The sequence below is a fragment of the Ranitomeya variabilis genome, chromosome 1 (assembly GCF_051348905.1).
Source record: "Ranitomeya variabilis isolate aRanVar5 chromosome 1, aRanVar5.hap1, whole genome shotgun sequence".
Classification (NCBI taxonomy): Eukaryota; Metazoa; Chordata; class Amphibia; order Anura; family Dendrobatidae; genus Ranitomeya; species Ranitomeya variabilis.
Window position 1 is genome coordinate 271530269 of NC_135232.1, and position 26547 is coordinate 271556815.

The window sequence follows — 26547 nt, forward strand, 5'->3', positions numbered from 1 at the left end:
GCTGCGATGTCAGCAAGGAAGTGGAGGATTCATGTTTTGGGCCGGAAACATGGGGAAACAGCTGGTAGGACCCTTTAAGGTTCCTGAAGGTGTGAAAATGACCTCTGCAAAGTATATAGAGTTTCTGACTGACAACTTTCTTCCATGGTATAAAAAGCAGAAACGTGCCTTCAGGAGCAAAATCATCTTCATGCATGATAATGCACCATCTCATACTGCAAAGAATACCTCTGAGTCATTGGCTGCTATGGGCATAAAAGGAGAAACTCATGGGGTGGCCACCATCTTCCCCTGACCTCAACCCTATAGAGAACCTTTGGAGTATAATCAAGCGAAAGATCTATGAGGGTGGGAGGCAGTTCACATCAAAACAGCAGCTCTGGGAGGCGATTCTGATTTCATGCAAAGAAATACAGGCAGAAACTCTCCAAAAACTCACAAGATTAATGGATGCAAGAATTGTGAAGGTGATATAAAAAAAGGGTTCCTATGTTAACATGTAAGGCTACGTTCACATTTGCGTCTTTGGGCGCAGCGTCGTCGACGGATACCGACGCATGCGTCATTCACCCCTATCTTTAACATGGGGGGCGCATGGACATGCGCCGGTATGCGTTGTCATGCGTTGTATGATGCATGCATTTTTTTGGCGCACCAGACAGGGCGCAGACGACGCTACAGGTTGCAGTTTTGCGTCACATTTCCAAAGAAAAACGCATGCAACGCACCTGCATCGTAAATGCGCCAAAAACACACATTAGTGTCTATGAAAAACGCATAGGGCGCAGTTGCCTGCGTTGAGCCGCGTTTTTAGACGCATGCGCCTTTTGACTAAATGTATTTTTTGGGGGGCGCTTTGGATCTTCAATTGTATAGGACAACGCATGCGTCAAAAAACGCTGCGTTGTGTATGCGTTTGACATGCGTTGTGCGTTGCGTCGACGCTGCGCCCAACAACGCAAATGTGAACGTAGCCTAACTTGGCCTGTTAGAATGTTTTGGAGTTAAATAGCTTTTTTGTTCAGTGAATGTGACCTCCTAATGCTGCAAATTCCACAAATGAGCATTTTCTGTTCTTTAAAACATATCAAATGTTTAGAAATTCTACTGTGCCTAATAATTTGGAACAGTGCATTTTGAGTTTTTATTCATTTTGGAGATTATACTGTTATCATTGGGAGGTTTCAATAAAATTCAATTTATACTCTAACGGGTGATGACTTTTATTAGACTGACTGTCATTTGCACCAATCATTTAGGAAAATCTGAAAAAAATATAATTTGCATAATAATTTTGAACATGGTGTATATAAAGACGTTAGATGTTTGACTTCAACCTTCCCGATCCTCATCTTCTCTGTTTTGTTCTCCCAGTTTAGGAACAATTTTCCTTTGCCCTAACTGTTATAACTATACCTTGAAAGCGAGGTAATATTTAAGTTCTACAAAACAAATATTTTTTTTTATTTCCTCCCCGATGTCCTGCCCAGTTTAGGAAGCTGCAATAAATACATTTAGTAGCCAAAATATAGTTCCAGCTTTAGTTTTATTGAATAGCTTGTGTACAAACAGAGGCTAAAAATGCATTTGGATTTTTAAACAAATACAATATAATTCCCTTTTTAAATATTATTTATCTAATTTAGAAAAAAAAAAAAAACATTAGTGTATTTAGGGTTCTTGTTCTTACCCCTAAAACTGGGGTGAAAATACCAAGCTTACCTTAGCCAAAACATTCTAATGGTACTGGTTTTCAGAATCCTCCTAATTGTAATAAATGATGACTTTGTACACAGGACAGAGTAAAATAGAACAAGTGTAAAACACTTTAATATAAAAAGTTGACTATAAAGGTTTGTGGTAAATCAGAATTTGCTTCTTCATATCAGCAAGCCATTGGATGACTAGTAGAGAAACCAATGCATCAGTACAACCCTTACAAATAATGCTCTTTATATGGAGCCATAAAGACACTATATGACTACTACATAGGAAGGAAGAGCACACAGGTACGTTATAGATGTAAACTGAGTGTGCACCAATTCTCATTTCTCCTATACCCCCATAAGTAGAACCCATATTAATTGAAAGTGCTGTTACGTGACGTTTCGGTGACTTACTATAGAATGGTTGTTATTATTTCCATGCACATCATAAAAAAAAAAAAGTTTTAAGTATAAATTCACATTACAAATTACTTTTTTAGTAGAGAAACCTAAAAATTATCAAATGTTTAATAAACTGACACTGGCTTCAGACCTGTGAATATACAATTTTATAAAACTTAGGGGGTGTTCCAGACTTCAAAACTTCAAAAGTATATAAAAAAAATTCAGTCTATGTCCAAATGTGTCAGATTTGCTGAAGATTTTGCAATTAATATGATCCAAGATCTGCAGGGAAGCTGGGCAGAAAATCCACATTAAATTTTGAAAATTTTTTCTATTCCTACAATTGATCTGGAAAAAAGAATAAAAACTTGATATCACTCTCCTTAAGCCATTTCTTACCTTCTCTGGTGCCCCCTGGTTCCCTGTACAGTGACTGTTAGCACAACAAGAAGGGACCAGGAAACAGAGACCGGAAGGGGGAGAAAGGAAGACCAACTTCCAACGAGTATGGTAGAAAACTAAGTTGAGTGTGCCGTTTTTGTTCTCAGAAAAGCTTACACTTCTGCATATTTCTATAGGTAATCCGAAACAAAAGAATCTGATTGCGGATTATGATTTCCCCATTAAAGTCAAACATGCAGTCACTTTAGAAAATGACCTGCAATTTAGATTTTGAAACTAAAACTTTCTGCAACATAGGTTAAAATCTTATCCATTTTGCTTTGCTTTTTTGCCCGTGAATCAAATTGGCATATCTGAAGCGTTCCTGACCAATGTGGACCCTCCTGACCTGATTTACCAAATGTTCTATGGAAATCCCTTTTAACATTGACCCTTGTACTATTGCTTTGGTAGTTTTTCTTTTTTTGCGTCACATTCTGTTTGGGTGCTATAAACAAGCCAGGTCACAGTACTTCACAGTTTTGAATGATTCTGATTCTTAACACATTCAGTGTAGATAAATTATTTCTCAATAGTCCACTGAGTGACAGAATTCTAAGAACTTAAATCTGATTATCGAAGACAACAAGGTGGAAGAGGCATGAGGAAATCGCACATTTAAGTAATTTATTTCAACCCCAAATAAGGATTCTCCAATATTTGGCCAATTATATATTTCCCTCCACCAAATCATTTAGGGTATGTTCACATACAACGTACTTTCTTTTATGCAAACAAGAAGATGTGTTTACAGTTCCAGCAAAAGCCATGAGATTTCCGAAATTCCTGCACACGTCTGGTTTTTTTCCTGACTATTTTGACAACAGTAGCGTTTTTGAAATCTGCAATATGAAAATTCTTTCAATGTTTTTGCAGTGTTTTTCACCCAAAGAAAGAAGAAGAAAGTGCAAAAACACTGCAATAACCTCTGCAAACAGGTTTTGCTGCATTTTGGTGAATAAAATTAACTTCATTAAATATGTACTGTGGACAAACCATGTATGCAGCTAAAAAAGTTGCAAAAACATCACAAAAGTGCAGCAAAAACTGCTGTTTGAATGCAGTGTTTTTTACTGCCAAGACAACAGTTTTTTTGCTGCATGTGAACATAGCCATGGGAGGATTCTGGTTCCACATTGCAAGACATAGCACACAAAATTGCCATATGTGCTCAGTAACCGCCCTGTAATAACTCCCCAAAAAAGCAAGGCGGCCTACTTCATAGCACATCACACATTACATGCCTTTGTACTCCTTGTGTACAGATCACACCTAAAACTGTACATCAGTGTAGTGAAGTAAGTGGAGAAAATGTATCCACATATCTGGCAGTGAATTCCTATGGTCCAGAATATGAAGCACCTGAAGGCTGAGACCAGCTCCGCTTTCAGATTGTAACATTGTCCGAGACATTATTCCGGCAGCCGCTGAGTGGAGGACATACTTGAGATAAAGTCAGTAACTCACTTTATGGCTTTAGATCCCAGTGTAGACAATTTATCTGATGACATGGTATATGCATCCGCTGGTTGATACTGCACAAATTAAAGAAATAAGCCAAGGCCATATTCATATCTTGTAAATGTAAGGGTAGCTGCACAGTGATGTCCACTTGGAGTGTCAAACACACACTTGTCTATGCCAATGGGCTGAAAATGAATTGCTTATGACAAAATACACTTTACAGTTCCTGCATAAAACTGGATCCTGACATTTTTGGCTATATTTCTTAAAAGGCCAGTCAGAGAAAGAGTCAGCTAAAACATGCTGCAAATACAACAGACAATAAAAAATGTTCTAAAAACTACTACAAATACACCTGAAACAACAGGCACAAGGACGTCCTACAAAGAACATCCCAGTGCTAAAAAGGAGGACCTCAGATATATCCAGCATTGAAAAGCTAAATTCAGCAGCAGGTCAGTCTTCACTTGGACGCTAGGTGTCAGGATAGGCTTTCAAGATCTGAAGCTTATTAGAAAGAGTCCTAGATATATTAATTATTAGCTATTGCATTTATATATCATGATAACACTGTGCATTGACAAGTATGAGCTCAACTTCTAACAAGGTCATCTAAATTGTAACCGGAGAACATGACATTTCTGCTTCATTAGTTATACAAAGCAATCATTCGTATAAAGGAAAGGATGCACTGGATTTTCTATTAGGGTGAACAAATCTACAGAAAATCCTTAGGATCGTTTGTTTTTTGAAGAAATAAGGATGTCTTCTACAAAATTCTGTCTCGTAGGAATGGAAGCCACGGGGCCATGGATGAACTACAGCTTATCTATCAGCTAATAAATAAATAAATTAGAAATATAGTATTCTAGTGCAAGCCTCATATGGATTGAAGAAAAGTCCCTGTCCCTCATTCATACAGCGCCCTCTCCTGAGAGACGATAAAAGGCTGAGAAAAACAAAACTCCACAGAGGCGACACACTTGCTCTGTCTCGGTGGGGAGGACTGTATTACACTTCAGTGGAGAAAAGTATGCTCTGACGTTTGCTGTCCGGGGTGGGAATTGTGTCCAGTTGTAGAAAATACAGCAGAACCTGCACCTGAAAGATAATTTAAAAAAAAACCAAAAGATCAAACAAATTCAGTCTCCCAATAAAATAACAACATGAAACAATGCAAATCTAAAATGTTTTCTATCCAGCGCGTTTCTCTACTTCAGGTATATATACACATTTTCTTTTTTGCTCTATTTTATTGAGTCTGACCACAGAAGAATTCAACTGGAGTAGCTCCAATATTAGCAAATACCTACAAAATGGAGCGAGAATATTGACACGTGTCTCATGTGTTAAAAACTAGCAATAATGCGACCATTAGGTGTTCCTCAGGTTGTTGTGCCACAGAATAGAAAGCCTTTGTACACAAAATTACTATTCCTTTCTGACTTTATTAGCTACACATTTACATTTACATTTAGAATTATGCATCAAATTGTTAGATATGATTGTTCAAGGAAGGGTATCTTCACAGGTAGTGTTTTAATGCATTTTTCTGCCTGAAAAACACAGGCCAAGTCCCGAAAACTGCAGTGTAAATTACATGTTTTTTGGTGATATTTTTAGTGTTTTTTTTTTTTAAGCCTTTTTGCTTTTTCTACATTTTTTTTGTACTTAGCCACTTGGGGGAAAAACTGCAGAACAAAACACTGAAAGGCACCATAGGTTAAAAAGACAAGAAACAAACCCACACTAAAGCCTAAGTCACACTAAACGACTTACCAAAGATCACGACCAGCGATACGACCTGGCCGTGATCGTTGGTAAGTCGTTGTGTGGTCGCTGGGGAGCTGTCACACAGACCGCTCTCTCCAGCGACCAACGATCAGGGGAACGACTTCGGCATCGTTGAAACTGTCTTCAACGATGCCGAAGTCCCCCTGCAGCACCCGGGTAACCAGGGTAAACATCGGGTCACTAAGTGCAGGGCCGCGCATAGTAACCCAATATTTACCCTGGTTACCATTGTAAAAGTAAAAAAAAAACACTACTCACATTCTGATGTCTGTCACGTCCCCCGCCGGCGTCCACAGGGTTAAAACTGCTTTCGGCAAGAGCGCTGCTAATGCACGCGCTGCTGCCGAGAGCTTCCCTGCACTGAATGTGTCAGCGCCGGCCGTAACAGCGGTGACGTCACCGCTGTGCTCTGCTTTACGGCCGGCGCTGACACAGTCAGTGCAGGGAAGCTCTCGGCAGCAGCGCGTGCATTAGCAGCCCTCCTGCCGAAAGCAGTTTTAACCCTGTGGACGTCGGGGGACGTGACAGACATCAGAATGTGAGTATGTACTGTTTTTTTTTTAACTTTTACAATGGTAACCAGGGTAAATATCGGGTTACTAAGCGCGGCCCTGCGCTTAGTAACCCGATATTTACCCTGGTTACAAGTGAACACATCGCTGGATCGGCGTCACACATGCCGATCCAGCGATGACAGCGGGTGATCAGCGACCAAAAAATGGTCCTGATCATTCCCCAACAACCAACAATCTCCCAGCAGGGGCCTGATCGTTGGTCGGTGTCACACATAACAAGATCGTTAGCGGGATCGTTGCTACGTCACCAAAACCATGACGTTGCAACGATATCGTTAACGATATCGTTATGTGTGACTCAGCCTTTAGTGAATGCGATTTTAACCCCTTTCTGTCATTGGACGTACTATTCCGTCCATGTGGGGTGGGCCCTACTTCCCAAGGACGGAATAGTACGTCCAGCACGATCGGCCGCGCTCACGGGGGGAGCGCGGCCGGGTGTCAGCTGACTATCGCAGCTGACATCCGGCACTATGTGCCAGGAGCGGTCACGGACCGCCCCCGGCACATTAACCCCCGGCACACTGCGATCAAACATGATCGCGGTGTACCGGCGGTATAGGGAAGCATCGCGCAGGGAGGGGGCTCCCTGCGGGCTTCCCTGAGACCCCCGCAGCAACGCGATGTGATCGCGTTGCTCCGAGGGTCTCCTACCTCCTTCCTCGCTGCAGGTCCCGGATCCAAGATGGCCGCGGCATCTGGGTCCTGCAGGGAAGGAGGTGGCTTACCGAGTGTCTGCTCAGTGCAGACGCTGGTAAGCCTGCAGCCCTGTCAGTGAGATCGGTGATATGACAAAGTGCTGTGCACACTGTCAAATCACCGATCTGTGATGTCCCCCCCTGGGACAAAGTAAAAAAGTAAAAAAAAATAATGTCCACATGTGTAAAAAAAAACAAAAAAAAAACAAAAACCTAAATAAATAAAAAAAAAAAAATATTCCCATAAATACATTTCTTTATCTAAATAAAAAAAAAATCAAACAATAAAAGTACACATATTTAGTATCGCCGCGTCCGTAACGACCCCACCTATAAAACTACATAACTAGTTAACCCCTTCAGTGAACACCGTAAAAAAAAAAAAAAAACGAGGCAAAAAACAACGCTTTATTCTCATACCGCCAATCAAAAAGTGGAATAACACGCGATCAAAAAGACGGATATAAATAACCATGGTACCGCTGAAAACGTCATCTTGTCCCGCAAAAAACGAGGCGCTATACACCATCATCAGCGAAAAAATAAAAAAGTTATAGTCCTCAGAATAAAGCGATGCCAAAATAATTATTTTTTCTATAAAATAGCTTTTATCGTATAAAAGCGCCAAAACATAAAAAAAGATGTAAATGAGATATCGCTGTAATCGTACTGACCCGAAGAATAAAACGGCTTTATCAATTTTACCAAACGCGGAACGGTATAAACGCCTCCCCCAAAAGAAATTAATGAATAGCTGGTTTTTGGTCATTCTGCCTCACAAAAATCGGAATAAAAAGCGATCAAAAAATCTCCCGTGCCCGAACATGTTACCAATAAAAACGTCAACTCGTCCCGCAAAAAACAAGACCTCACATGACTCTGTGAACTCAAATATGGAAATATTATAGCTCTCAAAATGTGGTAACGCAAAAAAATATTTTTTGCAATAAAAAGCGTCTTTCAGTGTGTGACGGCTGCCAATCATAAAAATCCGCTAAATAACGCGCTATAAAATTAAATCAAACCCCCCTTCATCACCCGCTTAGGCTACGTTCACATTTGCGTTGTGCGCCGCAGCGTCGGCGACGCAACACACAACGCAGGAACACCGCATGCACAACGCTGCGTTTTGCGACGCATGCGTCCTTTTTTTGCTTGATTTTGTACGCACAAAAAAATGCAACTTGCTGCGTCCTCTGCGCCATGACGCGTGCGCCGCAGTGACGCATGCGTTGCAAAACGCAAGTGCAACGCATGTCCATGCGCCCCCATGTTAAATATAGGGGCGCATGACGCATGCGGCGACGCTGCGGCGCCCGACGCAGAACGCTAATGTGAACGTAGCCTTAGTTAGGGAAAAATTTTAAAAAATTAAAAAATGTATTTATTTCCATTTTCCCATTAGGGCTAGGGTTAGGGCTAGGGTTAGGGTTGGGGCTAAAGTTAGGGTTAGGGTTTGGATTACATTTACGGTTGGGAATAGGGTTGGGATTAGGGTTAGGGGTGTGTCTGGGTTAGAGGTGTGGTTAGGGTTACCGTTGGGATTAGGGTTAGGGGTGTGTGTGGATTAGGGTTTCAGTTATAATTGGGGGGTTTCCACTGTTTAGGCACATCAGGGGCTCTCCAAACGTGACATGGCGTCCCATTTCAATTCCAGCCAATTCTGCGTTGAAAAAGTAAAACAGTGCTCCTTCCCTTCCAAGCTCTCCCGTGCGCCCAAACAGGGGTTTACCCCAACATATGGGGTATCAGCGTACTCGGAACACATTGGAGAACAACTTTTGGGGTCCAATTTCTCCTGTTACCCTTGGGAAAATACAAAACTGGGGCTAAAAAATAATTTTTGTGGAAAAAAAAAATATTTTTTATTTGCATGGCTCTGCATTATAAACTGTAGTGAAACACTAGGGGGTTCAAAGCTCTCACAACACATCTAGATGAGTTCCTTAGGGGGTCTACTTTCCAAAATGGTGTCACTTGTGGGGGGTTTCTACTGTTTAGGTACATTAGGGGCTCTGCAAACGAAATGTCACGCCTGCAGACCATTCCATCTAAGTCTGCATTCCAAATGGCGCTCCTTCCCTTCCGAGCCCTCCCATGCGCCCAAACGGTGGTTCCCCCCCACATATGGGGTATCAGCGTACTCAAGACAAATTGGACAACAACTTTTGGGGTCCAATTTCTCCTGTTACCATTGGGAAAATTCAAAACTGGGGGCTAAAAAATAATTTTGGGGGGAAATTTTTTATTTTTTTATTTTCACGGCTCTGCGTTATAAACTGTAGTGAAACACTTGGGGGTTCAAAGTTCTCACAACACAACTAGATAAGTTCTTTGGGGGGTCTAGTTTCCAATATTGGGTCACTTGTGGGAGGTTTCTACTGTTTAGGTACATTAGGGGCTCTGCAAACGCAATGTGACGCCTGCAGACCATTCCATCTAAGTCTGCATTCCAAATGGCGCTCCTTCCCTTCCGAGCCCTCCCATGCGCCCAAACGGTGGTTCCCCCCCACATATGGGGTATCAGCGTACTCAAGACAAATTGGACAACAACTTTTGGGGTCCAATTTCTCCTGTTACCATTGGGAAAATACAAAACTGGGGGCTAAAAAATAATTTTGGGGGGAAATTTTTTATTTTTTTATTTTCACGGCTCTGCGTTATAAACTGTAGTGAAACACTTGGGGGTTCAAAGTTCTCACAACACAACTAGATAAGTTCCTTGGGGGGTCTAGTTTCCAATATTGGGTCACTTGTGGGGGGTTTCTACTGTTTAGGTACATTAGGGGCTCTGCAAACGCAATGTGACGCCTGCAGACCAATCCATCCAAGTCTGCATTGCAAATGATGCTCCTTCCCTTCCGAGCTCTGCCATGCGCTCAAACGGTGGTTCCCCCCCAGATATCAGGTATCAGCGTACTCAGGACAAATTGGACAACAATATATAGGGTCTAATTTCTCCTGTTACCCTTGGAAAAATACAAAACTGGGGGCTAAAAAATAATTTTTGTGGAAAAAAAAATATTTTTTATTTGCACGGCTCTGCGTTATAAACTGTAGTGAAACACTTAGGGGTTCAAATCTCTCACAACACATCTAGATGAGTTCCTTAGGGGGTCTACTTTCCAAAATGGTGTCACTTGTGTTTTTTTTTTACTGTTTAGGTACATTAGGGGCTCTGCAAACGCAATGTGACGCCTGCAGACCATTCCATCTAAGTCTGCATTCCAAATGGCGCTCCATCCCTTCCGAGCCCTCCCATGCGCCCAAACGGTGGTTCCCCCCCACATAGGGGGTATCAGCGTACTCAGGACAAATTGGACAACAACTTTTGGGGTCCAATTTCTCCTGTTACCCTCGGGAAAATACAAAACTGGGGGCTAAAATATAATTTTTGTGGGAAAAAATGTTTGTTTTATTTTTACGGCTCTGCATTATAAACTTCTGTGAAGCACTTGGTAGGTCAAAGTGCTCACCACACCTCTAGATAAGTTCCTTAGGGGGTCTACTTTCCAAAATGGTGTCACTTGTGGGGGGGTTTCAATGTTTAGGCACATCAGTGGCTCTCCAAACGCAACATGGCGTCCCATCTCAATTCCTGTCAATTTTGCAGTGAAAAGTCAAACGGCGCTCCTTCCCTTCCGAGCTCTCCCATGCGCCCAAACAGTGGTTTACCCCCACATATGGGGTATCAGCGTACTCAGGACAAATTGTATAACATCTTTTGGGGTCCATTTTCTCCTGTTACCCTTGGTAAAATAAAACAAATTGGAGCTGAATTAAATTTTGTGTGAAAAAAGTTAAATGTTCATTTTTATTTAAACATTCCAAAAATTCCTGTGAAACACCTGAAGGGTTAATAAACTTTTTGAATGTGGTTTTGAGCACCTTGAGGGGTGCAGTTTTTAGAATGGTGTCACACTTGGGTATTTTCTATCATATAGACCCCTCAAAATGACTTCAAATGAGATGTGGTCCCTAAAAAAAAATGGTGTTGTAAAAATGAGAAATTGCTGGTCAACTTTTAACCCTTATAACTCCCTAACAAAAAAAAATTTTGGTTCCAAAATGATGCTGATGTAAAGTAGACATGTGGGAAATGTTACTTATTAAGTATTTTGTGTGACATATCACTGTGATTTAATTGCATAAAAATTCAAATTTGGAAAATTGCGAAATTTTCAAAATTTTCACCAAATTTCCATTTTTTTCACAAATAAACGCAGGTAATATCAAAGAAATTTTACCACTATCATGAAGTACAATATGTCACGAGAAAACAATGTCAGAATCACCAGGATCCGTTGAAGCGTTCCAGAGTTATAACCTCATAAAGGGACAGTGGTCAGAATTGTAAAAATTGGCCCGGTCCATAACGTGCAAACCACCCTTGGGGGTGAAGGGGTTAAACATTGCATTTATTTTATTGTTATTGTAAAAGGCTTTGTTTTATCCCACACATACAAGACATTTTGGTGCATTTTTTATGTCAGTATATATCTAACTGGTGTTACCATCTTACTGGGATTTGTGTTATGCACCTACTGACTCCCTTTTCTTGGTTAGGCTACGTTCCCACAATGAGCTTTTGGTGCATTTTTGATGTTGCAGAATTTCTTCACCTACTTTTTTTGTCTGTTTGGTGCGTCATGCTTGAAATAAAGCTGCTTTGTTTTTGATACTTTTGTTTTCTTTGCTTTGACAAAAACTTTGGCCATGTACCTGAGGAAGTGAACGGGACGTCCACGAAACGCATAGTTTTATAGCCCTGAATAAAGTATGCAACTCTTTTGAACTCTGTGATTCCCTTGCCTGATTTTGGAGGAATGCGGATTTGTCGGAATCTTGAATATCCTATCCCGAATTTCTTGACCAAAACTTTGACATATTTAGATGCGGATTACCTGAGTTTTTGATAAGCGTCCGCTGGGAAATACACTAAAAACACATGTGTTTTTTACCTGCGGAATTTCTGCACCTAATGCAAGTCTATGGGAAAATTGTGCAGAGAAAACTTATCGTACCCCCAAGAGAAATTGACATGCTGAGGATTTGAAAAATGCACCGCAGGTCAGTCTACGAAGCGTAAAAAAAAAAACAGGTGCCTTTAGGCTAAGTTCACACTAGTAGGTTTTTTTATGCTTATTGTCAGCTGCGTTTTACAGTACCAGCAAAGCCTATGAGATTTCAGAAATCTCATGCACACACATTGTTTTTTTTTGTCATCAGTATTTTGTGCTTTGCATGGTTTTGGACATAGAGCATGTCACTTCTTTCAGCGTTTTTTTACCCATTAAAAGCAATGGGTAATGAAAAAAACAAGTACAGCAGTATTGGAAACTCATTTATTTTTGTGATTTTTCCAGGTTTACCATCTTGTCTTGGTCATCTGAGATGTCAGTTGGGATTAGAACAGTTTAAATAAATTTGTGAAATGTACGAGTAAAGCAAACATTGAAGATCAGTGTCCAATCAAAACTGCAAAGTTTGTTAATTTGTTCCATATACTTGTAAAAAGCAACACGGAGGGAAAAAAAATAAAAATAAATGTTTTGGATAAAAACTTGGATTGATAAAAAAGGTCATTCTGTAACTATAAATTATTTTAAAACTAAAATTATACTGTATTATTCTCAAAGTATTCTTCCACATTACCTGCGACATCACTTCCAAACTCCAGCTGTCTGCCATACTGATCGGCTGAGTGGGATTGGTAGGGATCTTGCTATCCTTTTCTGAAGGGCGGAGTAAAGTTGGGCCAAAAACTGTGGCAATGTTATGAAGGGACATCTTATTCTGACTCTCTTTGTCAGCCACCCTGACAAGAAAAATAAAAGATTGAATTAAAAAAAAAAAAAAAAAAAAAAAAATCACAGTACCGTAAAGAAATAGTTCCTTGATTTGATTCTGTGCCAAAATCTGGAGAATTCATGAGAGGAACATTTAGGTGGGGTTCCATTTCTTCACATTATAAACCTTTTGCTTACAGTAAATCATGGAGAATATTAACCTTAGTTTCACATAAGATATCAATGCAAATCGTAAAATGTCTGCTTGAGCTTATTAAGTAGACTCTAGATAAATTTTCAAATAAAAGATGCAGCCATTCACATTAGGAATCTGGAGAGTTGGTCGGCTTTCCCAATTCTCCACTCTCTTCCTTCTAGACCGTTAGACAATAATAAGACAGAATCCGAAACATCTTGCTCGGATATAGGTCCCTTGCAACATACATGGTCCTTCTCATAACCTCTGCTGATCAATCCCCCCAGGGACCAACCTAACACCTGTGTTCAGACCCAATGGCTGAATGACCCGAGTCTCACTCTGTCAAGGGATCTGTGACAGTGTATTCTTGCTTTAGCACAAATCCTCTGAGCGTGTATTCCTCTACTATGGAAAAAGACACCAACCCAACAACTTCCCTCTGGTTTGTGAAGATGAATTAACCGATGCTTATGGAGGAACTTACATCTATGATCAATAATTCCTATGACCGCTTCTATAAAACTTGGTTTTATTGCCTGGAATTTAGATCCTCTGCTGAAAATTTGGCTCTGATTGGGGATAACTGAATCCGTAATTTTTTGAACCCCAACCTTTATATACATTCTCCTTTCCCCACTTCTCCCTGTCCTCCCACCTTCCCTCTCTCTCTTATCTCTGCATCTCTTCTGCTTTTCTCCATTTCTTTCTTCTTCTGAACTTAAGGTACCTTCACATTAAGCGACGCTGCAGCGATAGCGACAACGATGCCGATCGCTGCAGCGTCGCTGTTTGATCGCTGGAGAGCTGTCACACAGACCGCTCTCCAACGACCAACGATGCCGAGGTCCCCGGGTAACCAGGGTAAACATCGGGTTACTAAGCGCAGGGCCGCGCTTAGTAACCCGATGTTTACCCTGGTTACCAGCGTAAAATGTAAAAAAAAAACAAACACTACATACTTACATTCGCGTCCCCCGGCGTCCGCTTCCTGCACTGACTGAGCGCCGGCCCTAACAGCAGAGCGGTGACGTCACCGCTGTGCTGTACTTTCACTTTCACTTTACGGCGCTCAGTCAGTGTGGGAAGCGGACGCCGGGGGACGCGAAGGTGAGTATGTACTGTTTGTTTTTTTACATTTTACACTGGTAACCAGGGTAAACATCGGGTTACTAAGCGCGGCCCTGCGCTTAGTAACCCGATGTTTACCCTGCTTACCAGTGTAAAACATCGCTGGTATCGTTGCTTTTGGTGTCAAACACGACGATACACGCCGGTCTGACGACCAAATAAAGTTCTGAACTTTGTTCAACGACCAACGATGTCACAGCAGGATCCTGATCGCTGCTGCGTGTCAAACTAAACGATATCGCTATCCAGGACGCTGCAACGTCACGGATCGCTAGCGATATCGTTTAGTGTGAAGGTACCTTTACTCATATGTTCATGTTAGATCACTTTGACTGTGAGATTATGTTTATAGAATTAATATTCTGCCCTCAGTATACGTTTTATGTTAAAGTTCTAGACTCTTTGTAGGGTTCTTTGAATAGACAACACTGTCTATGGTTATTACTCTTTCACAGTGATTGTGCTTTATTTTGGCATGGTTAGTGCCTTATTTTTGTACATTTTTTTTTCTTTTTATAAACCAATAAATAAAATAAATTGAAAAAACTTGAAGCTTCAGGTGTGATGTACTAGTGATGAATCAATGTTTAGAACAAAAGGGTGGAGATTCACAAAGCTAAAAGTGCAAGATTTCTAAAGTAACTCACACCAAAACCTTGATTATAAGCCTTGTGCCATATTTCTTACATGTTTTTAACAAATTGGGCCTCGACAAAAGAGCCTGGCTTAGAAAAAAAGGGTCATGGTTTAACAGAAAGGCATGGAATGAACAAGTTGATGACATATTGTAATGTCTCGTTTTACATTCTTGAAGAATGTTCCATTTCAGAGCCTGGATGCTGGATGGAGAGTTATGCTCAAGTTGTATCTTCAGAATTTCCCGTAGGTGATCGAATGAGTTCAGATCAGGAGACACACTTGGCCACTGAATCACTTTCTCCCTGTTAGTCTTCATAAATGCTACAGATGTGTGTTTTAGATAATTGTCATGCTGAAGTACACGTCTATCAAGGGCATGGAATTATAGTAGCACCTTCTCTTTCAATATAGAGCAGTACATCTGTGATTTCATGATACCATCAATAAAATGTAGCTCCCCAACACCAGGAGCACTCACGCAGCCCCACACTGCCACCATGTTTCAATGTAGGCACCATGCACTTTTCTTTGCCCTCCTTACCTTTGCGACGTCATAGTTTTGAAACAATCAATTCCAAAACATTTATCTTGGTGTCGTCGCTCCAGAATATACAGTCCCAGTAGTCTTCATATTTTCTTACATGGGCCCTTGCAAGAACTTGCAAGTCGATTTTTTTTCAACCCTTCTCATCAAAAGATACTCCTGTTTACCTATTTAGGTGTTACGTGGCAGCCCAGCAGTCACTGGCTGCTATTCCATATTTATTAAATGTTTGTATCACTTTTGCTACAGTATTCTGACTGATAAGTAAAAGCTTTGCTGATCTTCTTGCTGCCGTCACCTCTCTTGTGTAAATAATTTTTTTTTTCTACATTTCTCTTCCATGTGGTGCCACTGCTGACAGCACCTTTTATTGTAAATGGTCTGCTGGAAACCAGTTTAATGAAAAATTAGTCTTACCAGAGGTCCAATTCTTGTTAACTAGAATTCTGTAGTCTAAGCTTTAGCTTTGCTCCTAAGATTATTTTTAATAACCAGCTAAGGTAAAGCAGACAGCTGGGGGCTGATATTAATAGGCTGGAAAGGGCTATGGATATTGGTACCTTACCAGCCTAAAAAGACCAGCATTCAGCCACCCCAGAAATGGCACATCTTTTAAATGCGCCAATTCTGGCATTTAGCGTCGGCTCTTCCCGATTGCCCCGGTGAGGTGGAAATCGGGGTAATGGGATTGTTGGGTTGAGGTCAGCTGTGTAATGTCCACTGACATCAAGCCCGCATGTTTGTAATAGAGCGGCGTCTATCAGACACCCCCATTACTAACCCAGTAAGTAAAAAAAGAGAAGAAAACACACCGGAAAAAAATCTTTATTTGAAAAAATCTCCAATAATCAATAATAAGGATGTCCCACAATTATCCCAGTCTTCTTCATCCAGTCTATGGAGCTGATGAGTGGTAGTTCATCAGTCTGGCACTGGGGCTGTGCATTATGAGAACCGGTGGCTATGAACTGAGGTAACATCAATTCACAATAGCCGGGTCTCCAGGAGTGCAGCGTGAGACCTGGCAGTGGATGCTACTCCAGTCTATGGAGCTGCGTTCTCTGAACGAAGCTTCACAGACTGGATGAAGAAGACTGGGATGGTTGTGGGACCTCCATATTGTGGATTATGGCAGACCCTGTAGATTATTTTTTTTCATTATGTTTTTTTAATAAATGAGTAAACGAGGGAGTGTGGGGGGGAAGTCTTTATTTAAATAAAGTATTTTTGTCCTGTTATAAGGGGGACCCCATGTCTTTTTACTTTTTTTCCCCTAACATGGTGTGTCGGCCAATCACAATACTTGGCATGGCTGTGATGGTGTCAGAAGAGTCCACACCAGAAAAGCATGTTGATAAGGCTGCCGCGCAACCTTTCAACAAGCTTTATCAGTCTGCTGAACCCGAAGAGTAAACCGGACGTACAGTCGGTTTTACAGTTTATACTTTACAGTTAGGGCTCACTCATCCGTATTTATGAGGCTTTTATTTGATGTGCCGTCAATTTGCATTTTCTGAAACTGGTAACTCTGATGAGCATCTCTTCTGCAGCACAGACAATTCCTGGACTTCCATTTCCTGGGTCGGTTCTCATGAGAGCCAGTTTCATCATAGTGATTGATACTTTTCATGACTGCACTTGAGGATACCTTCATAGTTTAAACTAATATTCCGATTTGACTGACCTTCAGGTCTTAAAATAATGTTACACTTTCTTTTTTCATAACTTAATTGAGTGGTCCTTGTCATATAATCTGGTTTAGAACTGTTGAGGAATAGGACTCAGCAGAGTATGGAACTATGGTACAACACTCCCTCTGCAAAAAAACAAGCCTAATGTTCTAAAACACTTCTTGAAGGCATGGGTAGTAGGGTGGCTCAGTGTAGCCTTGCAGCGCTGGGATCCTGGTTTCAAATGCCACCAAGGACAACATCTGCAAGGGGTTTGTATGTTCTCTCCATGTTTGCGTGGGTTTCCTCCATATACTCTGGTTTCTCCCACACTCCAAAGACATACTGATAGAGAATTTAGATTGTTAGCCTCAATGCAGACAGCAATATTAGTGTATATAAAGCGCTGCGGAATATGATAGGCTTAATAAATAAATAAGGCCATTGACTCAACAGATGGGCTCTTGAAGAGTATGTAGATTGTAAGCTCTCACGAGCAGGGTGGTCTTATTTTGCTTTAATTATTGTATTCTTAAAGGGACTCTGTCACGGCAACACAGCAAAATACTTTCGGGACATAGCGCGCTGGCGCATGCGCAGTAATGCTTTTCGGCTTTGCCCGCAGTTGTACAAAGCATACTGCGCGTGCGCAACCGAAGATTGCATTGCGCATGGGCCAACTATGGAGCACAAGTTCTCTAATTCACTAACATATTGTGGACAACAGGGACGGACGGGGTGGAGAAATGAAGATGAAACGCCGCCCATCGGACAATTGAAAAGTCATTTAAATATCCCACAAATTTGAGGTGACAGAGTCCCGTTAACATTGTTACTTATGACTGTTGTGTTTGAAACTGTTAAACTGTAAAGCGCTGCGGAAAATATGTTGGCGTTATATAAAGGTTATTATTATTATATTATTATTGAAGAGGCATACATATTTGTTGGAAGCCATTCCATCTGATGAAGCTGCTTGAGAGAAGGCTAAGCGGTATAAAGCTGTTATCAGTGAACTCCACGGTTTAACACATATTCTCGTTTTTGTCACAGGCGTTTCTTTACTCGTTTCCATAGGATCTCCTTTGAGGTTTTGTTGCCTTCAGTCTCAATATACAACGTGCACATTCAAGTAAGAACAAGGAAAACTATTGTATGAATAGGCATGTTCAAATTTTTGAGCTGTATAGTACGAGGAACATACCAAATAAAAGTAGTGAGCTCATGCGAGTTTATTACAAAATGTTGAGTGAACCAAACTACTAGCTCCATTATCAAGTAGGGACTGCAGCTAAGTCCAATCAGAGCAACAAGGAGAGGAAGAGGCAATGAAAATTCTTGTCTCTTCCTTCCATTGGTGGCCTTCACTTAAGTGGAGCCAGTAACCTAACCCTTACTTGGAAAACCCTTTTAGTGCAAGAAGATCCTCACTTGAGATGGTTTGCTAGACCTTTTAAGGCAACAGTATTCCGTTGCTGCTTGTCTGTGGGCCTTCCTGCATCAAAAAGTGAAAAACATGCTCCATCAGTTAAGTTTTTTGTTTTTATTTTTGCTTCATTGCTCATGACATCTGGGTCCAGGATGGAGCAGGTATATTTAGATGTCTTCTAGCAAAGTGTGATCTGAGCTTTCTGTTCTTGAGTGGTACTAGTGATTCATCCACGAAGAACTCTAGATTGTAAACTTGGATAATTATATGCCAACCTCGTGAGTGTTCTTGTTTTGGCTAGATATTGTTTACCAAGGAATTCTTTCTGCGATTGTTCACTTTAGGCTTCTTTCACATTTCCGTTGGTAGTCGGCCGTCACAAAGCGTTGGCGCGACGTACCGACGGATGTTTGTGAAATAGTGGATAGCGTGTGCAGCGGATGAAGAGATTTCCTGCCGGGCATGCTCAGTAGGAAACACAGGATCCAACGTACAGAAAAACGTTCCCTTGAACGTTTTTAGCAGACAACGGTCCGCCAAAATGCACAGGATCCAGTGCACGATGGACATAACGTGTGCCCCTACGTCGCTAATACAAGTCAATGAGAAAAAAACAGGATCCTGCATACAAATTCGCAGGATCTTGTTTTTTCACAAACCGACGTATTTCGACGTGTGCAGAAAGACGAAAGTGTGAAAGAGGCTTTAGTTGTCTTCCATGGTCTTATAAGGCTCTTAGGGCCAAATTGTTTATTTAGCCACTCCAAAGGTATCTGCTCTCTTGCTCAGAATTTTTTTTTTTTTTTTCTGTCTAATAATCATTTAATTAATTTGCAATAAAGATAACATGCAAGGAGTTGCTTGCTGCCCAAACCACAGGCAGCATGAAACAGGAACAGTCTCCTTCACCACAAAAGTTAGGTTTTGCTCTAAAACTCTGCAGTGTTTTAGAAAAAGAGAATGATAAGTTGGAAATGGTGAGAATAGTCATGGAGAGGGGGAACCTTTAAATCAAACCAAGAAGGGCGGGGAAATATTGCCATGGAGAGCCGCCTTCATGACTGGCTGCCCTGAAAACCACGATCGCAATCACAAGAGAAAACCTGACGTCTGAATGAGCTCTAAGACACTGTGGCCAATCTCTTTACCACTAGAATTCACAGCACAAGTTGGAATGGAGACCGTTGCAAACACTTTGTAATTTCTTAAAAAAAGAAAATAAATGTACCTTTTGAGATGGTCAAGGAGATAAAGGAAAGTTAGCAGGTTGGGCTCTGGCAGGGACAGCAGTAAATTCAGCATGCAGCTTTCTTTGGCAACAGGGTCTGAAAGGGCTGAGAAGTGAAGATCCATGGAATGTTAACAGCTGATCGCATTTATATATTCACAATGATCTCTGTAATTCTTGAGAACAATACAGAAAACTCACCAATTCCTTCTGCAAAGTTGGGATATAATTCATCAGTAAACAAAGGTGCTGGTAGTTCCCGAAAATATAGTTTGAGGGTTCCGGCAATGGCATTAACATCCATATCGCTCATCATGATAGCCACATCCTTGTTATCTTAAAGAAAACAATAAAACAGTGTTATTTCAGTATTTAGTATGTTTGCCGAAAGATAAAAAGGTTTGATGCTCCTTACTGCACAAACCTGCATGACAAGATCCTTGACAGGAGCTGGTTTGGCTACAGTTAAAAATGCATTGATCCTTTAGTATTGTTTCTATTTCTAAAAAACTATTTTGCTTACAGAAATTGCATAAGCTCCCTACATAAATAATCCAACTACTAATATATGTAACCAATTACTATGACATTATCCACTGCCTTGTATTACAATTTCATAATACTTACTTAAATATGCAAATTGTCTCTTCAGAGAGGACGAGAACTAGAACTCTAGTGCCACCTATTGGAAACAGCAATTCTAAGTCAATATCGACTCTTTAATGAGCCTTGTCACATGACTTAGGATAAAAGCCAAACCAGAATCTCAATTTGCAGACAGCTATTCTGATTTGGCTTTTATCCGAAGTCATATGGCAAGGCTTGGTAAAGAGTTGATAATTTTTAGGATCACTGCGTCCAATAGGTGGTATTAGAGTTCTAACCCGCTACCTTGCTGAAGATACAATTTGCATATTTAATTTCCCAAAGGAGCATGCATAGCTTATAGGTCTCCTCACTCTGACATGCCAGGCTTGGCTTGTCACTCTCCACAAAAAGAAACGTTACCCCTTTGAACAGACTTGGGCAAACTGCAGCCCGCCAGTCACATTCAGGAGGCTATGTGGAGGGGCTCACACTGTATATACGGAGGCTATGTGGAGGGGCTCACATTATATACGAAGACTATGCAGAGGGGCTCACACTGTATATACGGAGAGGCTATGTGGAGGGGCTCACACTGTATATACGGAGGCTATGCAGAGGGGCTCACACTGTATATACGGAGGCTATGCAGAGGGGCTCACACTGTATATACGGAGGCTATGTGGAGGGGCTCATACTGTATATACGGAGGCTATGCGGAGGGGCTCACACTATATACGGAGGTTATGCGGAGGGGCTCACACTGTATATACAGAGGCTATGTGGAGGGGCTCACACTGTATATACGGAGGCTATGCGGAGGGGCTCACACTATATACGGAGGTTATGCGGAGGGGCTCACACTATATACGGAGGTTATGCGGAGGGGCTCACACTATATACGGAGGTTATGCGGAGGGGCTCACACTATATACGGAGGTTATGCGGAGGGGCTCACACTGTATATACGGAGGCTATGTGGAGGGGCTCACACTGTATATACGGAGGCCATGCGAGGGGCTCACACTGTATATACGGAGGCTATGTGGAGGGGCTCACACTGTATATATGGAGGCTATGTGGAAATCACACTGTGTATATGGAGACTATGTTGGGGGCTCATACTGTATATTGTGAGGCTATGTGGGGTACATGCTGTATATAAGAGGCTTTGTCGGGCTCATGCTATATATAGTTAGGCTATGTGGGGCTCACGCTATATATAGGAGGCTATGTGGGGGCTCACAATGTATACAGGAGGCTATTTGACAGTTCATATTGAATGTAGAAGGCTATGTGGCGGCTCATACTGTATACAGGGGCTGTGTGTGGGCTCCTAAGGTATATAGGGGAATGTCAGGATACTTAATTCTGCTCAAGGTTAAGTGATACAATGAATATTAATATAAATGATTAATTTGTTAATACTGCAGAATTACTTTCAGCCTATTGGTTCGGCCTCCACAACAGTCACGTCTCATGTGGCCCTTCGAAATTAATTGCCCATGTCTGCCTTAGACCATAATACTTACTTGAATCAAATGCATTTTTCAGTGCTTGAATATCTGTGGCTACACCAGAAACTCTGTAGATGCCAACTTCTTCCATGCCACGTCTCTCAATTTCCTCCACACATTGCCGTACTATATACGGCACCTTGGAACGTTCTCGCCTGTCAAAATAACTATAATTACACTAACTGAATGAAAAAGGCAACATTTAGGATGCAAAGCTGCACCTTTCCCATTGTCTCAGCATAAAAGAAACACCTTCCGAACATTTTGGTACTTAAAATCTAATAGAAGACACTTACTTAGTAACCACGCCAATTTTTACACCAAAAACTCCGGTTTGTTTTCGAGATGGGAGACGCTTCAGACTAAACTCTCGGCTTATGAACTTCATCGACAGTTTGACCTCTATCTATAAAGAAATTGATCAGGATTCTAGGGAGTGATATGAAGGCCAAAATATAATAGGGGGTGACAAGTGGGATAAGATGAATGTAAGGCTATACAGAGGTATAAGGCAGCGCTGGAGGGTAAGGGGAGGTCAGGTAAGGAGCTGCACAGAAGGCACAATGCACCTCAGCAGCATTCCAATTATTATTACTAGTAAGGGCTTACCCCATTCATGGAGACCACTGACCGCTGCCAATCCTTTCCTATGACAAGCTGAGGGTCCAACTGTAGTAAAAAGCAGAAAACAGTGGGTTTGATGCTAGACAGTATCTTAATGCTGTAATATTGAACTTCCAAGCATCCTGCTATCATTTGCTCTTACCTGCACCTGTCCTTTGGCCACCAAGCGCTCACTGCTCTCACCGACATCCTCCCTCACAGGTCTGTTTTTATTATAAAACTTTTCATAGCACAGGATGCGTAACGTCTGGGAGCCCTCCAGCTCAATCTCAAATTCCTGCACATAAAGAAACCAATAGATGGAGTAAACTGATGAAACACAAGGAAACTATTTTTATCAGTTATGAACCATCAACTAATTAATGTGGAAGTTTGCTGCCACAATTTCTTCCCACATGCCCCATTTGGAAGCAATAGATGGGTACTCTAAAGAAATCCACCCCACTCTTCCTCCCTCCAAATAATATCAGATCAGTGGGGGTCCAACCCCTGAAATTGTTCCTTTTTATACACTTTTTTTTGTGGCGGTCGGAACCTCACAGATCTGATATTGAAAAGCCCTTTATATAAGTGTAAAAAGAGGTAGGAGGTTTCTGTACGAAAACTAATATTTGCGTAATCCATTGTCAGATTACCTTTAAATGAAAGATACATAGTATGGAAGAATTGTTGCAGTCATTGCTTAGGTAAAATTATTAGTTTGCCTAATCATATAATGAGTTTCACATACTTTCTCTAGCTGCACAAGGTCAGAAGGTGGGCACTTTGGACTGGCTATAGATGTCACGCGTGGTCCCAATAATGCAGCAATGGGCAAGCTGTGTTCTAATGCAGCTCACTGGAGGAGAACCATTTCGGTTCTGAGACAGGAGAGACTTTGGATACTAGTAGGCAGACCCAAAAACTACAGTTCATAACGCTGCCTTTTTAATCAAAGTGAAGTATGTTTTGCTCACGTCTGATACTTTCTGCTATTTTAGTACTTGTGATGCAGATTGATTTATCTTAACAGGAGAATACACGTTAATTTTTTTTTGTTTTGCAAATGTGTAGGAAAAAAAATCAACAAACTGCAACTTTAACAACCCAAGACTCAATCCCAGAGGTCTGAATAGGGAATAGCGGACAGAATCCTCACCTCATTCCAGCTAGGTTCAGTGGTGTTCCGGTAAACTCTTGTCTTTGCTTTGTTAACAAAATATCCAAAGGAATCCACTTCAAGAGAGCAGAACAGATCTATTGGGACCAACAAGGATGCCAGTGTCATAAATTATTCACTTTTATATACAATGTGAAAACTGTATTCTACGGTGTGATGGTCGTACAGGTGGCAATGGCACATACTTGAGCTCTGTTGGAATCCAGAAGCAGAATGGACAATAACATTCAGGAACCCATAGAGGCCAGAAGACTCATCATCTATAGGAAATAAATATTCATGTCATCAGAAGACATTAAAAATCAAAGACAGGCATATGTGATACTGTTTTCACATATAGGTGCCAAGTGTTTTTACCTTCTTTCCCAATGGTCAGAGGAACCCGGTGTACTGTCTGTAATTTCACACAGGAATTCGTTAACATTTGAATCTCCAAAGAGGTAAGAGAGAAGCTTTTTACGCCTAAATATAAAGGAAGACACTAAGAAAGACCGAACTAATACTAGACATTTCTATGAAACACAATAAAAGGAATGAAGTACAGCTACAGTAATCAGATGTACACTGCACTCACATTTCTTCTGCTGTTCTCGTATGTGTTCTCCCCATTCTGCCCGCTCATAATCAGACCACGTTAGGAATGTGTAACCCTATAAAAATGTCAGTTAAAGGTAAGACACTAACCAGGCTGGCATGTAGGATAGTAGAAGTGTGCCAACTATGGTGGAAATACAAAGGGAAAGTCACCTTGCCATTGCGATTGTGCACTCGGAAGGCCATACTTGGGGACAATAGCAGCAACATTGACTCCTGTTCTGAAAGTTTCTTGCGTAGACGCTCCTGACCCTTTCCCCCCTTGTTTGCCTTCTAAAAAAAAGTGGAGAAATGTGTTTCAGTTTGACATTGTGTTTAGTATAAGGCTTTGGTGGTGACAGCCACCATGAGACCAAGTTCATTCGGTGCCGCTGCTAGGGGTTGCATTGCGACCGCTACACTACTGCAACAAATAAGTCACAAAAAAACCTAACAGAATTTGATATTTTTTACGACTTCCTTGTCATTTTGCGTAGGTGTCACAATGCAACCCCACTCACTTCTACAGCGCTGCGATGTAGAAGAGGCACCAAGCGAATTGCTCTCGCGGCCAAAGTCGCCATTCAATGACATATTGGCAGATCCAATGTCAAACATTTTGGTTTCATGACCATTTTTATTATAGTGTATTCATTTTAATACTGCTTAGACGTCATGAAACTTTCTGAAGGAGATGCATTTAATTCATTGTCTAATTAACATGAACTGGATCTTTGAAGGAAGGATACAGCGGAGGTGTGATATTACAGTGCCAACTATAGTGTGTCGCCCAATACAGGGTGGGTAGACCCTGAAAGTCAAAATGCTAATCTTCTCCACCACTGAATATACAACTTCCCTACGTTTCTGCAGAATATCCTTGCTCAGCCAAGACACTAGTGCTCAGGCTTTCATAACTGGTAAATTCACCAATTATACATGAATTATTTACAAACTCACAAATGAAGGGAGCCAATAATTACAAACCCAAGAGACTTCTTATAAATATATTCTCAAATCCAATTGTGCTCCCCCTTGTATAAAATACAGGTAGATAAGACATACCCTTTCCCTTTGGATATCGCTTTTCAGCTGTGAAATTTTCACTTTAATAGTTTCCAGCTCATCGTCTTGTATAAGAGGAATGTTGATTGCAGTTTCTGATTCATCCAAAGGTTGGAATGACAGATCCGCAAGAGGAATGTACCACTTACAGTCATACTGTTGACTTTTCCTGAGTATTTAGAAATATTAAAATTATTACACATGGTTAATTTTCTGAAAAGACCATATTTTGACCAATAATAGACTCATACCCTCCTAATTGCTTCTTTAACTTTGCACAAAGCAGAAGATCAGTGAAAAGAAAGACATGACGCAGCTTTCGAGCTCCTTCCACCAGCTCAACCATGAAACTGTCCTTCAAAAGCTGTCGATGCTATGGAAGAAGAAAATAGGAAAAAACTTTACTAGAAAAAACAAGCAAACATTAAATTATCTGCCATCCAAGTCCATAATAAACAGTAAATTGCTCCAGAATGTATGTTTATCCTGTATGATGCCAACATCAAGCAATAGGCCCAGTATTATGAGATGGGTCAAGATTAATCATCAGACATGTCAGGAAATAGATTTCTACTTATTTGTGTCTATAGTCAAGTTTACTCCTCGATACTTTTAGCGTCAACTGGCACACAAAATCTCTAGGTAACTAGCGTATATAATGGAAACTTTATTGGTCTGAGACAAAAAGTAAAAAACTAAAACGAAGTAGAGGTACATATAGATTGTAACTGAAAATTATATTATTGAGATTTTTTTCAAATATCACACATTTCACAGCTTAGTATCCATATACTGTTTTTATTTAAAAAAAAAAAAAATAATAATTTTTTTTAACCCTTTCATGACCTGACGTATTTTTATTTTTTGCTCCCCTTTTTCCCAGAGCCATAACTTTTTTTTTTCTGTCAATATGGCCATGTGACGGTTTGTTTTTTGCGAGTTGTACTTTTGAACGACACCATTGACTTTACCATATCATCTACTGGAAAACAGGAAAAAAATTTCAAGTGTGAAATTTCAAGATACCCTAAGTGCAATCCCACAGTTGTTTTTTGTTTTGCTTTTTACCATGTTCACTAAATGCTAAAACTGTCCTGCCATTATGATTCTCCAGGTCATTACGAGTTCATGGACATCAAACATGTCTGGGTTCTTTGCTATCTAGGTGGTGAAAAAAAAATCCAAAGTTTGCTTAAAAACAAAAATTGCGCCATTTTCCGATAACCGTAGCGTCTCCATTTTTCATGATCTCAGGTTGGGTGAGGGCTTATTTTTTTCATGCCGATATGCCGTTTTTAACCCCTTTACCCCCAAG

The 26547-nt window shown here is 40.9% G+C and overlaps 1 protein-coding gene across 2 annotated transcripts in view; it reads right to left on the minus strand.

Moving 5' to 3' along the window:
- Window positions 1-1527: 1527 nt before the first annotated feature.
- The window catches only part of BCR (BCR activator of RhoGEF and GTPase), a 72285-nt gene continuing 47265 nt past the window's right edge, over window positions 1528-26547 (minus strand). For both annotated transcript variants that reach the window (XM_077293771.1, XM_077293778.1), the window contains 15 exons: window positions 25484-25605; window positions 25233-25401; window positions 24342-24461; window positions 24169-24244; window positions 23952-24056; window positions 23780-23854; window positions 23574-23671; window positions 22578-22712; window positions 22421-22480; window positions 22108-22217; window positions 21827-21966; window positions 19911-20045; window positions 19710-19815; window positions 12739-12901; window positions 1528-5117 (listed from right to left, as the gene is read on the minus strand). In XM_077293771.1, the coding sequence (XP_077149886.1) occupies window positions 5028-5117; window positions 12739-12901; window positions 19710-19815; window positions 19911-20045; window positions 21827-21966; window positions 22108-22217; window positions 22421-22480; window positions 22578-22712; window positions 23574-23671; window positions 23780-23854; window positions 23952-24056; window positions 24169-24244; window positions 24342-24461; window positions 25233-25401; window positions 25484-25605 (1704 nt within the window). In that variant the 3' untranslated portion in view covers window positions 1528-5027. The remainder of the gene's footprint in view (window positions 5118-12738; window positions 12902-19709; window positions 19816-19910; window positions 20046-21826; window positions 21967-22107; window positions 22218-22420; window positions 22481-22577; window positions 22713-23573; window positions 23672-23779; window positions 23855-23951; window positions 24057-24168; window positions 24245-24341; window positions 24462-25232; window positions 25402-25483; window positions 25606-26547) is intronic.